The sequence below is a fragment of the Brassica napus genome, unplaced genomic scaffold (assembly GCF_020379485.1).
Source record: "Brassica napus cultivar Da-Ae unplaced genomic scaffold, Da-Ae ScsIHWf_2149;HRSCAF=2801, whole genome shotgun sequence".
Taxonomy (NCBI): Eukaryota; Viridiplantae; Streptophyta; class Magnoliopsida; order Brassicales; family Brassicaceae; genus Brassica; species Brassica napus.
Window position 1 is genome coordinate 1 of NW_026015556.1, and position 12500 is coordinate 12500.

The window sequence follows — 12500 nt, forward strand, 5'->3', positions numbered from 1 at the left end:
ATAAAATCACTCTTGACAGTAATATATGTTGTATATGTAAATCCTAGATATGACAATATGCGGAATTCATCCATGAAAATGAAAAACAAGGGGGGGTTGATATCGATGGGACGCATAACCGGATATGCTAAAATGAAAATATGAAAAAAAAAGGCTAATGAGATCGAAATAATGAATCATAAATAGAGTTCCATTTCGGAATTGGCTAGATAAAACAAAGTCTTGCCTATTATGACAAATAAATCAAAGACTTTCCACAAAAATTTTTTTTATTCATATATTTTTTATTTTAAAACTAGGTTTTGGTTAGTTGAGCTTGAAAACGACTATTCCTTCATTGAAATTTAATTAAGTAAAAAATTGAATTGCATATTCGCTTGGGTGGTACCAATGAAATCGAGTGCTTACTCCCATTTATTATTGAATTAACCAATGAATTTACTATCGAAGATTTTTTCTGTATTCGAAAAATTTCGCAACAAAATTGAACATATTTTTATTATGAGAATAAATCCTACTACTTCGGATCCAGCGGTTTCAATACGTGAAAAAAACAACCTGGGACGTATTGCCCAAATCATTGGTCCGGTACTGGATGTAGCCTTTCCCCCGGGCAAGATGCCTAATATTTACAATGCTCTGGTGGTTAAGGGTCGAGATACGCTTGGTCAAGAAATTAATGTGACTTGTGAAGTACAGCAATTATTAGGAAACAACCGAGTTAGAGCTGTAGCTATGAGCGCGACCGAGGGTTTAAAGAGAGGGATGGACGTGGTTGATATGGGAAATCCTCTAAGTGTTCCAGTCGGCGGAGCGACTCTAGGACGAATTTTCAATGTACTTGGGGAACCTGTTGATAATTTAGGTCCTGTCGATACTCTCACAACATCTCCTATCCATAAATCCGCGCCTGCTTTTATAGACTTAGATACAACCTTATCTATTTTTGAAACAGGAATTAAAGTAGTAGATCTTTTGGCCCCTTATCGTCGTGGGGGAAAAATCGGACTATTCGGTGGGGCTGGCGTGGGTAAAACAGTACTAATTATGGAATTGATCAACAACATTGCCAAAGCTCATGGTGGTGTATCCGTATTTGGTGGAGTAGGCGAACGAACTCGTGAAGGAAATGATCTTTACATGGAAATGAAAGAATCTGGAGTCATTAATGAACTAAACCTTGCGGACTCCAAAGTAGCCCTAGTCTACGGTCAGATGAATGAACCGCCGGGAGCTCGTATGAGAGTTGGTCTGACTGCCTTAACTATGGCAGAATATTTCCGAGATGTTAATGAGCAAGACGTACTTCTATTTATCGACAATATCTTCCGTTTTGTACAAGCAGGATCCGAGGTATCCGCTTTATTGGGTAGAATGCCTTCTGCTGTGGGTTACCAACCCACCCTTAGTACCGAAATGGGTTCTTTACAAGAAAGAATTACTTCTACGAAAAAAGGGTCCATAACCTCTATTCAAGCAGTTTATGTACCTGCAGACGATTTGACTGACCCTGCTCCTGCCACCACATTTGCACATTTAGATGCGACTACCGTACTATCAAGAGGATTAGCTGCTAAAGGTATCTATCCAGCGGTAGATCCTTTAGATTCAACGTCAACTATGCTACAACCTCGAATCGTTGGCGAGGAACATTATGAAACTGCGCAACAAGTAAAGCAAACTTTACAACGTTACAAGGAGCTTCAGGACATTATAGCTATCCTGGGGTTGGACGAATTATCCGAAGAGGATCGCTTAACCGTCGCAAGAGCACGAAAGATTGAGCGTTTCTTATCACAACCTTTTTTCGTAGCAGAAGTATTTACAGGTTCTCCGGGAAAATATGTTGGGCTAGCGGAAACAATTAGAGGGTTTAATTTGATCCTTTCCGGAGAATTTGATTCTCTTCCTGAACAGGCCTTTTACTTAGTGGGTAACATCGATGAAGCTACTGCGAAGGCTACGAACTTAGAAATGGAGAGTAAATTGAAGAAATGACCTTAAATCTTTGTGTACTGACTCCGAATCGAATTGTTTGGGATTCAGAAGTAAAAGAAATCATTTTATCTACTAATAGTGGACAAATTGGCGTATTACCAAATCACGCGCCGATTGCCACAGCTGTTGATATAGGTATTTTGAAAATACGCCTTAATAACCAATGGTTAACAATGGCTCTGATGGGCGGTTTTGCTAGAATAGGCAATAATGAAATTACTATTTTAGTAAATGATGCAGAGAAGAATAGTGACATTGATCCACAAGAAGCTCAGCAAACTCTTGAAATAGCAGAGGCGAACTTGAGAAAAGCTGAAGGCAAGAGACAAACAATTGAGGCTAATCTAGCTCTCAGACGAGCTCGGACACGCGTCGAGGCTCTCAATACGATTTGATTTTGTAACTAGCTGACGTATAAAAAAATAGGATCCAAAAGCGAGAAAAAAAAAAAAAAAAAGCTGGCTACAAAAACTTATTAGACACCATTGATCATGGTGTCTAATAAGTTATACCTACTATTGGATTTGAACCAATGACTCCTGCCGTATGAAAGCAATACTCTAACCACTGAGTTAAGTAGGTTATTTATCATCGTAAAGAGAAGGCACGGGGATACTTATCACATCGATAGGATTATAAATCCAATATTATTTCTAAGCAATACCAATAAACAACGAGATGAAAGAGATATAATGTTCGATCATATAATATTAATCTTGACAAGAAATTATCTACATGATAAGATAAGATAAAATGTGGATCATAAACACAAGGGCTATAGCTCAGTTAGGTAGAGCACCTCGTTTACACGTGCGCCAAAGTTTTTCAGAGGAGTCCATCACGCAATCAAACCAATTGATTGATCTTATTAATAAATCGATGTCTTACTCCATGACTTTTTTTTAGGAAAAAGAGGAGAACAATAGCCTGACATTAGGTCCTATTAAAGTACCCCATTTCGGTAGGGAATTAATAGAACCCATCATTGATTTGAGATATTGATAGGGTGAATACCCAGTCTACTTAATGCTAGGCAGAATGAGTATAAGGAACTCAAAAATGATCTTTTCGTCCTATGAACCTTAAGGTGTAGCAAGTTTCATATTTGATTTTTTAATCAGGATGTTAGAGACTATATTTAACTTAAGTTGATCTAGACCAAAAGCAAACCTACGTCAAGAGAACCCTTCTTTGAAACACTTTGGTAGTTATTCTGTATTGTATTAGAATTAAAAAATAATCAATCAGAGTACTTGGAACCATTTCTTATCTTTTTTTTTTAAGAAAAAATATGGTAGACTAACTGATCTTTCTATCAGTTAATGAAAGAGCCCAATGCAAAAAAAATGCATGTTGGGTCTTTGAAAGAGTTCGAATCATTTTGATAATAATAAGTTCGAGCTCTTTTACCGAGCAGGTCTACGGTTCGAATCCGTATAGCCCTAACTAATAAATTTATTCTAATAAATGACATTCAAATCCAAATAATTGGATAATTTTTGACTTTTTATTGTATTCTTTATTTCTAACTGGTTACTTTCAATTTGTTGGTTCATAAAAAAAACTCCCAGACCCTAAACCATAAGTCCTGGGGGTCGTTCAGAATAAAACGGAAAACCAAATTTGATTTCATTTGATTTCAGTGGATCCAATCACTATCTATAGATATATCTAGATAGATACTTATAATTTAGAATAAACGTTTTTTATTCATTCATTTTCATAGTCGTAAGTGGATTTTTTGATACGTCATAATTTTAAAAACGAAGATATTTTTATCAATTTGTTTTATTTTTAAATAAAACATAAAGCAAATTTAAGAAACAGAAATAAAAAAAATTACTAGTTATTAATCATATTAATATTATATTATTAATATGAGAAACTATTAGTAATAGAAACATGGAAATATTAAGTAATAAGTGTACTGAAAATAAGATTACAATCAATAAATCTTAAAAGGAGACGTCTACCACAGCAACCAAACGAAAATAAATGATTCGATTAACCTGAATTTTTGTTTTGACGCAAGAGTTATATATACCTTGCCCAATCCACTCCGATTGGAATTGACTAAGCGGGTATTTTTTCCACATTCATAGGAGTTCGTCTATGTTTCTGCTTTACGAATATGATATTTTCTGGGCATTTTTAATAATATCAAGTGCTATTCCTGTTTTGGCATTTCTAATTTCCGGGGTTTTATCTCCAATTACGAAGGGGCCGGAGAAACTTTCTAGTTATGAATCAGGTATAGAACCGATCGGGGATGCTTGGTTACAATTTAGAATCCGTTATTATATGTTTGCTCTAGTTTTTGTTGTTTTTGATGTTGAAACCGTTTTTCTGTATCCGTGGGCAATGAGTTTCGATGTACTAGGGGTATCCGCTTTTATAGAAGCTTTCATTTTCGTGCTTATCCTAATTCTTGGTTTAGTTTATGCATGGCGAAAAGGAGCGTTGGAATGGTCTTAGTTCGTTTCCTGAATACTTGTACAATAACAATAAAAAAAAAGTAAAAAAAAACCATTGAAACAATTATGAATTCCATTAAGTTTCCCGTACTTGATCGAACAACAAAAAACTCAGTTATTTCAACTACGTTAAATGATCTTTCAAATTGGTCAAGACTTTCCAGCCTATGGCCGCTTCTTTATGGTACCAGTTGTTGTTTTATTGAATTTGCCTCATTAATAGGCTCCCGATTTGACTTTGATCGTTATGGGCTAGTACCAAGATCAAGTCCTAGACAGGCGGACCTTATTTTAACAGCAGGTACAGTAACAATGAAAATGGCTCCTTCTTTAGTGAGATTATATGAACAAATGCCTGAACCAAAGTATGTTATTGCTATGGGAGCGTGTACAATTACAGGGGGGATGTTCAGTACCGATTCTTATAGTACTGTTCGAGGGGTTGATAAGCTAATTCCTGTAGATGTCTATTTGCCGGGTTGTCCACCTAAACCAGAGGCTGTTATAGACGCTATAACAAAGCTTCGTAAGAAAATAGCTAGAGAAATCTATAAGGATCGAATTAGACCTCAACGGGGTAATCGGTGTTTTACTACCAATCACAAGTTTTTTGTTGTACGCAGTACACAGACTGGAAATTATGATCAAGAATTACTCTATCCACCATCATCTACTTCAGAGATCTCTACTGAAACATTTTTTAAATACAAAAGCCCAGTATCTTCCCACGAATTAGTGAATTAGGGAGGATTTGAGAGAATAAGAAAAAAATCTTCATAAATTAGAACTCATGGTAAATGTGAAATACTTAAATTTATATAAAAAAGGTGTGGGGGAAATAAAAAAGATGCAGGGCACTTTGTCCGTTTGGCTAGCCAAACGCGGGCTGGTTCATAGATCGTTGGGCTTCGATTACCAAGGAATAGAGACTTTACAAATAAAGCCCGAAGATTGGCATTCTATTGCTGTAATTTTATATGTATATGGTTACAATTATTTACGTTCCCAATGTGCCTATGATGTGGCACCAGGTGGCCTCTTAGCCAGTGTGTATCATCTTACGAGAATAGAATATGGTGTCAATCAAGCGGAAGAAGTTTGCATAAAAGTATTTACTCACAGGAGTAATCCCAGAATTCCATCTGTTTTCTGGGTTTGGAAAAGTACGGATTTTCAAGAACGGGAATCTTATGATATGTTAGGAATCACTTATGATAGCCATCCGCGGCTGAAACGGATCTTAATGCCCGAAAGTTGGATAGGGTGGCCTTTACGTAAGGATTATATTGCCCCCAATTTTTATGAAATACAAGATGCTTATTGAATGATAAAAAATTTGAATGATAAAAATGAGTCTTAGTTTCTACAACTACGGACCTTCGCGGAATATTTTGAATTCGAGTCGTTTTTAGATCAAACAAACAGAAGAATTAAGGTCTTATTCATATTATTATAGATAGCTTAATCTCCAATTTGAAAGATACTTTTTTCCTAAAAGCCGAGCCAATAGGATGAACTAAAAAAAAAAAAAGAGTTCTGCATTATGAACTTTGTATCGCGCACATAACTTAGTCAACTTTAGTCACATAACTGGGAATGAATAAATAAGATTGGAAAGCAATACAATAAATGGGGGGGTTAAAATTCTATTTCTATTGTATCTAATCTAATGAATCTTGGGGGTATTTCTGCCCTTCAACGATAGATACTATAGATAGATATAGATAGATAGATATAGATCTTTTTTTTTTTACTTTTTTTTATTCTTTCAACCAGAACTTTCCTTTCGAATATGTATTAGGTATAAAGTCTTATACATTTTTTTTGAACGGATGGATCCACAACATGAACAAAAAAGAGAGGGGGATAAAGGATTATTGCACTTTTTTTACTAAAGATACGTTTAATTTGAAGACTATAAACTTATCAAAATTAATCAATCCTATGCCAAGAACCAGATTTGAACTGGTGACACGAGGATTTTCAGTCCTCTGCTCTACCAACTGAGCTATCCCGGCCATTACCGAAGTATCATTCTCATTTTATGAGATGACTTAGGTCTATGTCAATTAAAAGAAACGCAAAAGTAGTAAATGAAAAAAGTTTTGGACCGGGAATTTATTGGATCTTCGAAAAGAAGACTTTCTAAGTTTTAGAATGAAAAATTATTTAGATTCGAAATAATTCAAATCGATAGTTCTTTCTCATTTGTATATGTATGATATATCCCACAAGACTTGTATATAATAAGAAAAGAAATTCGAGTTTGTAAAAGTGTCGGATGAATGAAAAAAGATCAATGAATTCTTGAATAACTAAAAAAAGGGTAAGGTGTCAAACAGACTTTTTTAGGGAGTAGGGTTGGGGATAGAGGGACTTGAACCCTCACGATTTTAAAAGTCAACGGATTTTCATCTTACTATAAATTTCATTGTTGTCAGTATTGACATGTAGAATGGGACTCTATCTTTATTCTCGTCCGATTAATAAGTTCCACCAAGGATCTATCAGACTATGAAGTGAATCGTTTGATTCAACACAAGGGATTGAACTCCATTTGTTAGAACAGCTTCCATTGAGTCTCTGCACCTATCCCGCTTTCTAAACTCTGGTTTGTTCGCGTAACCCAGGATTTGGCTCAGGATTGCCCATTGTTAATTCCAGGGTTTCTCTGAATTTGAAAGTTATCACTTAGTAGGTTTCCATACCAAGGCTCAATCCAATTAAGTCCGTAGCGTCTACCAATTCCGCCATATCCCCCTTTTTGCTTTGAGATTAGGATCTCATTATGATGTCTTTCCACTTTTTCTTATGACGAAACCTTGGAATTCATTACATACAGATACTTATTTTATTTCTTTGGTATCTTCTTGCATTTTTTTTAGCCCCATCCATATTGATTTAGTTTAATCAACAAAGATTCTATCATTTTTGTATTTGCAATTCAATATGGTTATATATTAGAGAACATATATATGTTCTTCCTTTTCTCATCGTTGTCTTCAATTTTAAGAAATAGTCGAACGGTCGATTCGTTTTTTTTACTTCCATGAAAAGAAATTTATGATCATTATTGAAACTTAGAATTCTACAATGTGCAATGTAAAAAGATTATAAGTCTACTTCGTAGATTTGAAATTCGAATAATTCTAAAAAAGTATATTCGAAATGAATATTCGAATATTCATTCTAATAATTTAATTCTATAAAATAATAAAGAATATAAAAAGAGAAAAAGTATCAAATAATAATAATTGCATGAGGTTAGAACAAAAAAACCAAGAATTTCAAATCAGATATCATTTAACTTTAAAAAAAAAGCTTTCCGGTCTAATTAAAATTTTCTTATTTAGAAACTCATGAAATCAAAATTAGAAAGTCGATATATTGCTATATTATATTAATTCATTAAGGTTTTGTTTTATTTATTTAATGATAGTCACTATTTATTTGAGCTATATTCTGTTCTAGAATATCGAAAATATGATGAATTCTAAATAGATAAGGAAAAATATGAATAGAATAGTTAATTAATACGATCTAGTAGTTTAGTGAATTTGTATACACTATTTTAGTTGAGCCCGCTTAGCTCAGAGGTTAGAGCATCGCATTTGTAATGCGATGGTCATCGGTTCGATTCCGATAGCCGGCTTTTACATAGTTTTTCATTTTTTTTACATGATTTTTAATGTACTTTCAAAAAAAAATAAGATTGAAAAGACTTCTTTCACCTTTTTCCAAGAGTTACCACGCCATTTATATTATGTCATATAAACTTCCATATAGGAATATATATTGGGGTAAAAGGGTTAGATCTTGGCAAAATAAATGAAGAAAATAAAGGAAAATTTTTGTGATTTATTGATTTATATATATTGTATATACAATAAAAAAAATCTGTATATTGAGAGAATATATCTTCTGACTCTTTGTATTCCAATAGTTTATTGGAGTGGATTTTACGTTATTTATCATTATCATTTAGTTCAGTTTTAATTTTGTTTAGTTTTTGTACAATTTCAATAAAAAAAGGAGTCTTTATGTCACGTTACCGAGGGCCTCGTTTTAAAAAAATACGCCGTCTGGGGGCTTTACCGGGACTAACTAGTAAAAGGCCTAGGGCAGGAAGCGATCTTAGAAACCAATCACGCTCCGGAAAAAAATCTCAATATCGTATTCGTTTAGAAGAAAAACAAAAATTGCGTTTTCATTATGGTCTTACAGAACGCCAATTACTTAAATATGTTCGTATCGCCGGAAAAGCTAAGGGGTCAACGGGTCAAGTTTTATTACAATTACTTGAAATGCGTTTGGATAACATCCTTTTTCGGTTGGGTATGGCTTTGACTATTCCTCAAGCGCGCCAATTAGTTAACCATGGGCATATTTTAGTTAATGGTCGTATAGTTGATATACCAAGTTATCGATGCAAACCCCGAGATATTATTACAGTGAAGGATGAACAAAACTCTAGAACTTTGGTTCAAAATCTTCTTGAGTCATCTGCCCCCGAGGAATTGCCAAACCATCTGACTCTTCACACATTCCAATATGAAGGGTTAGTCAATCAAATAATAGATAGGAAATGCGTCGGTTTGAAAATAAATGAATTGCTTGTCGTAGAATATTACTCTCGCCAGACTTAAAAAACCTAAGTGAAGTAAAAAAAAATCACTAAAAACAAGAGTTCGGACAACTCCCCTTTGCCCGCTTTTTTGATTAAAACTAAAAAGGGACAAGGTAAGGGATTTTGTCGGGGAATCTTTTTCCTATTCATGTATCATAGATTGGTAGGGAGGTTTGGATCCCTTGTTTGCTCTTCCCAGCATTTTCCATAGCAAAGAAATGTAGATTTTATATCTAGAAAAATTGGAAGTAGATAGAATATTTTTTTATAAAAAACGAGTCCGCTTTTATGTTAGTTCGTACTATAAAATTCCTTTGTTTGTGAGAAAATTTTCTCACAAAAGAAAAGTTAAAGGAAATAAAAAGAGTTATAGAATGGATTACTACCTATGCCAAGATCGCGTATAAATGGAAATTTTATTGATAAAACCTTTACAATTGTAGCCGATATCTTATTACGAGTCATTCCGACAACTTCCGGAGAAAAAGAGGCATTTACTTATTACAGAGATGGTGCGATTTGATTATCATTATCATTTTTTTCTATTTCTCACCGATTTGGAATAGAAAAAAATGAGTATTGAAAAAAATCTACGCTTTTGAAGGTGAAGTTTATAATATAAAAAAGCAATCCCTTCTGTCATGTATCCACGATTAGTGCAGCCTTAGATGCTTCAATTATGAATTCTAGTATTGAGCAAAAGGTTTTTTACCTACGGTTCCCGTATTACAGATCAATCCTACTAGACTAATACAATATACGAATAGGAGGCACAGGGGAAGAAGCACTACGCCGAGAAATCAACAACACGAAAACTTTCTTCAAAAAGATTCCTTTTCTTTCTTCTTCTTTGGGATTGGGACTAATTAAAATGGTTGGAACAATAAACATCCATCTCGTCCGTACTTTGGATACCCGTATAACCATTGAAGACTGTTGAAGTGACTAATTCCTGGAAATTTAGGGGCGTTGAGAACAAAGAAATTGTTAGAGTTTCCTTTTTTATTTTTATCTAGTATGAATATGAATCCACTTGGTAGTAAGAAAAGATCTTTTACAAGAAGGTTGGCTAGGGATTTCTTGTAAAAACATTAGCCCCGCTTAGTTCATAATGACATCAAATTTTTCCATATCCATATATTTATTATTTTCATTATGCACCTAAAGGAGGAGCCGTATGAGATGAAAATCTCACATACGGTTCTGAAACGGAGAATTCGTTAAAGCGAATGACGACCGTAACGGATGTCGGCTCAATCTGAAGGAAATTATGCGGAAGCATTACAGAATTATTATGAAGCTATGCGACTAGAAATTGACCCCTATGATCGAAGTTATATACTCTATAATATAGGCCTTATCCACACAAGTAATGGGGAACATACCAAAGCTTTAGAATATTATTTTCGGGCATTAGAACGAAACCCCTTTTTACCACAAGCTTTTAATAATATGGCTGTGATCTGTCATTACGTGCGACTATCTCCACTATAGAAAAAAAGAACGAACAGCTAGTCAATGAAATACTAGAAAAAAAAAAAGGCTTTCTACATAAGCATCGTCCAAAACGATTTTTTATCAGCTGTAGCAAATAAATAAACTTCATGGATCGAAATATGAAGTGAAGACTAGATATGCCTAAATACTTTATTTTCTATGGATAAAAAAAGATTTAATTGATAGAGGAAGCACCGTAAAGATCAACTGGAAAGGTTTTGGACCGATACAACAAGAGCTGTTTATTTATATCATAATATGAGATAAATCTTAGAAATCTACTTATGTAATAGAGTGGATCCCCTAAGGTATTGAGCAGCGGTGTAGCATCAGATCCTAAAGACAGTAAGTCTTTTTCTTTTTATGATATGAAGTATGAAAAAAAGTCTTTTTCAACGATTCTATATAAATTTATATATGAAAGCGGGATAGTTACCTTTCAGAAAATTCTAATATCTAATAACAGTGGACATGCCTTTTTTTTCTGAAGGTAGGAGAAAAGATAAAACTTATTATTAGATTAATTAATATATTAATTAAATCAAAACGAAAGTTTGAAACTCATGTAATTACTCTCTTTTGTTTAATCCAAGAAAAACCGAATGAATATCTATAAGAAATCTCATTCAATTAGATATAAAGTTAAAGTAGGTTAAAGTGAAAAAAACTGGTACACCAAAACAAAAGAGTTGGTTGTCGAGCCGTATGAGGTAGGAAACTCTCAAGTACGGTTCTCAGGGAGGGAATTGACCCGCCTATTCCGACCGTGGAGAACAGGCCATTCAACAAGGAGATTCTGAAATGGCGGAGGCTTGGTTTGCTCAAGCCGCCGAGTATTGGAAACAGGCTATAACGCTTACTCCTGGTAATTATATTGAAGCACAGAATTGGTTGACGATCACGAGGCGCTTCGAATAAGAACTTTTTCTTTGTTTCTTTTTTTTTTATTCTATAATATATCTTTATTTGTTTTTACAATTAATTGTTTTTTAGTTTCTTGGCCCTCTCGGTCAAATAAACCAGATTCTTTTTTCTATCAGAAGAACCAATCCCAGAAAAAAATTTCATTATATCCTTTTCTCAAATCGTTCTATTTAATCTGGTATTCTCTAGGGATAAGTAGTACATGAATATGAGAATATCTATAATATCTATATCTAGTTTTTTCTATTTTTTTCTTTTCGACTATTAAAACGAATAAAAGGGATTTGAAAATGACTAAATATCAATACTAGAATGTTTCTTAGTAATGACTAATAAGCGGTTATTGAAATAGGATAATATCCTCTATTTAAAACATAAAAAATAGGCTATATTTCGGAACTTATAATTGAAATATGAATACACTAGATTAGGTTATAAAAAAAAATTATTTGTGTACCAATACTAATGTAAAGGTGCGAAAACGCTTTTTAATAAAAAAAAAAAGGGGGGGGTCCGTTGAGCACCCTATGGATATGTCATAATAGATCCGAACACTTGCCCCAGATCGACTTCCAGATCATAATTGCTCTAGTGAATAACTAAAGAAAATGGATGAATAGATGGGAGATAGAAGAGAAAGAACAAAATTCTAAGCATCTATCATCGGTTCACTAATTATTTGAGTGACTGTTGGCGGGTTTCTTTGTATGTGTTGTCCGGAAAGAGGAGGACTCAATGATTATTCGTTCGCCGGAACCAGAAGTCAAAATTTTGGTAGATAGGGATCCCATAAAAACTTCTTTCGAGGAATGGGCTAAACCCGGTCATTTCTCAAGAACAATAGCTAAGGGACCATCATTTAGCTATCGCAATTCTTTTCCTAATAGCAGGTCATATGTATAGGACCAACTGGGGTATTGGTCATGGTCTAAAAGATATTTTAGAGGCTCATAAAGGTCCATTTACAGGCCAAGGCCATA

The 12500-nt window shown here is 34.1% G+C and overlaps 2 protein-coding genes and 2 non-coding genes across 4 annotated transcripts in view; 3 read left to right on the forward strand and 1 right to left on the reverse strand.

Annotated features, from left to right (window-relative positions):
* The first annotated feature begins 6 nt into the window (after nucleotides 1-6).
* On the forward strand, nucleotides 7-12012 carry LOC125600183 (ATP synthase subunit beta, chloroplastic-like). Its single transcript, XM_048773057.1, has one exon. It carries the CDS (start codon nucleotides 433-435, stop codon nucleotides 1996-1998), a length of 1566 nt encoding a protein of 521 aa, XP_048629014.1. The 5' UTR covers nucleotides 7-432; the 3' UTR covers nucleotides 1999-12012.
* Nucleotides 6418-6490, reverse strand: TRNAF-GAA. Its single transcript has one exon. It is a non-coding gene; the product is annotated as a tRNA-Phe (tRNA).
* Nucleotides 8052-8124, forward strand: TRNAT-UGU. Its single transcript has one exon. It is a non-coding gene; the product is annotated as a tRNA-Thr (tRNA).
* Nucleotides 12013-12261: 249 nt separating the features above from the next.
* The window catches only part of LOC125600182 (photosystem I P700 chlorophyll a apoprotein A2-like), a 3762-nt gene continuing 3523 nt past the window's right edge, over nucleotides 12262-12500 (forward strand). Inside the window, exon 1 of the mRNA XM_048773056.1 lies at nucleotides 12262-12500. This exon is cut by the window's right edge and continues 3523 nt beyond it. Within this exon, the coding sequence (XP_048629013.1) occupies nucleotides 12416-12500 (85 nt within the window). The 5' untranslated portion in view covers nucleotides 12262-12415.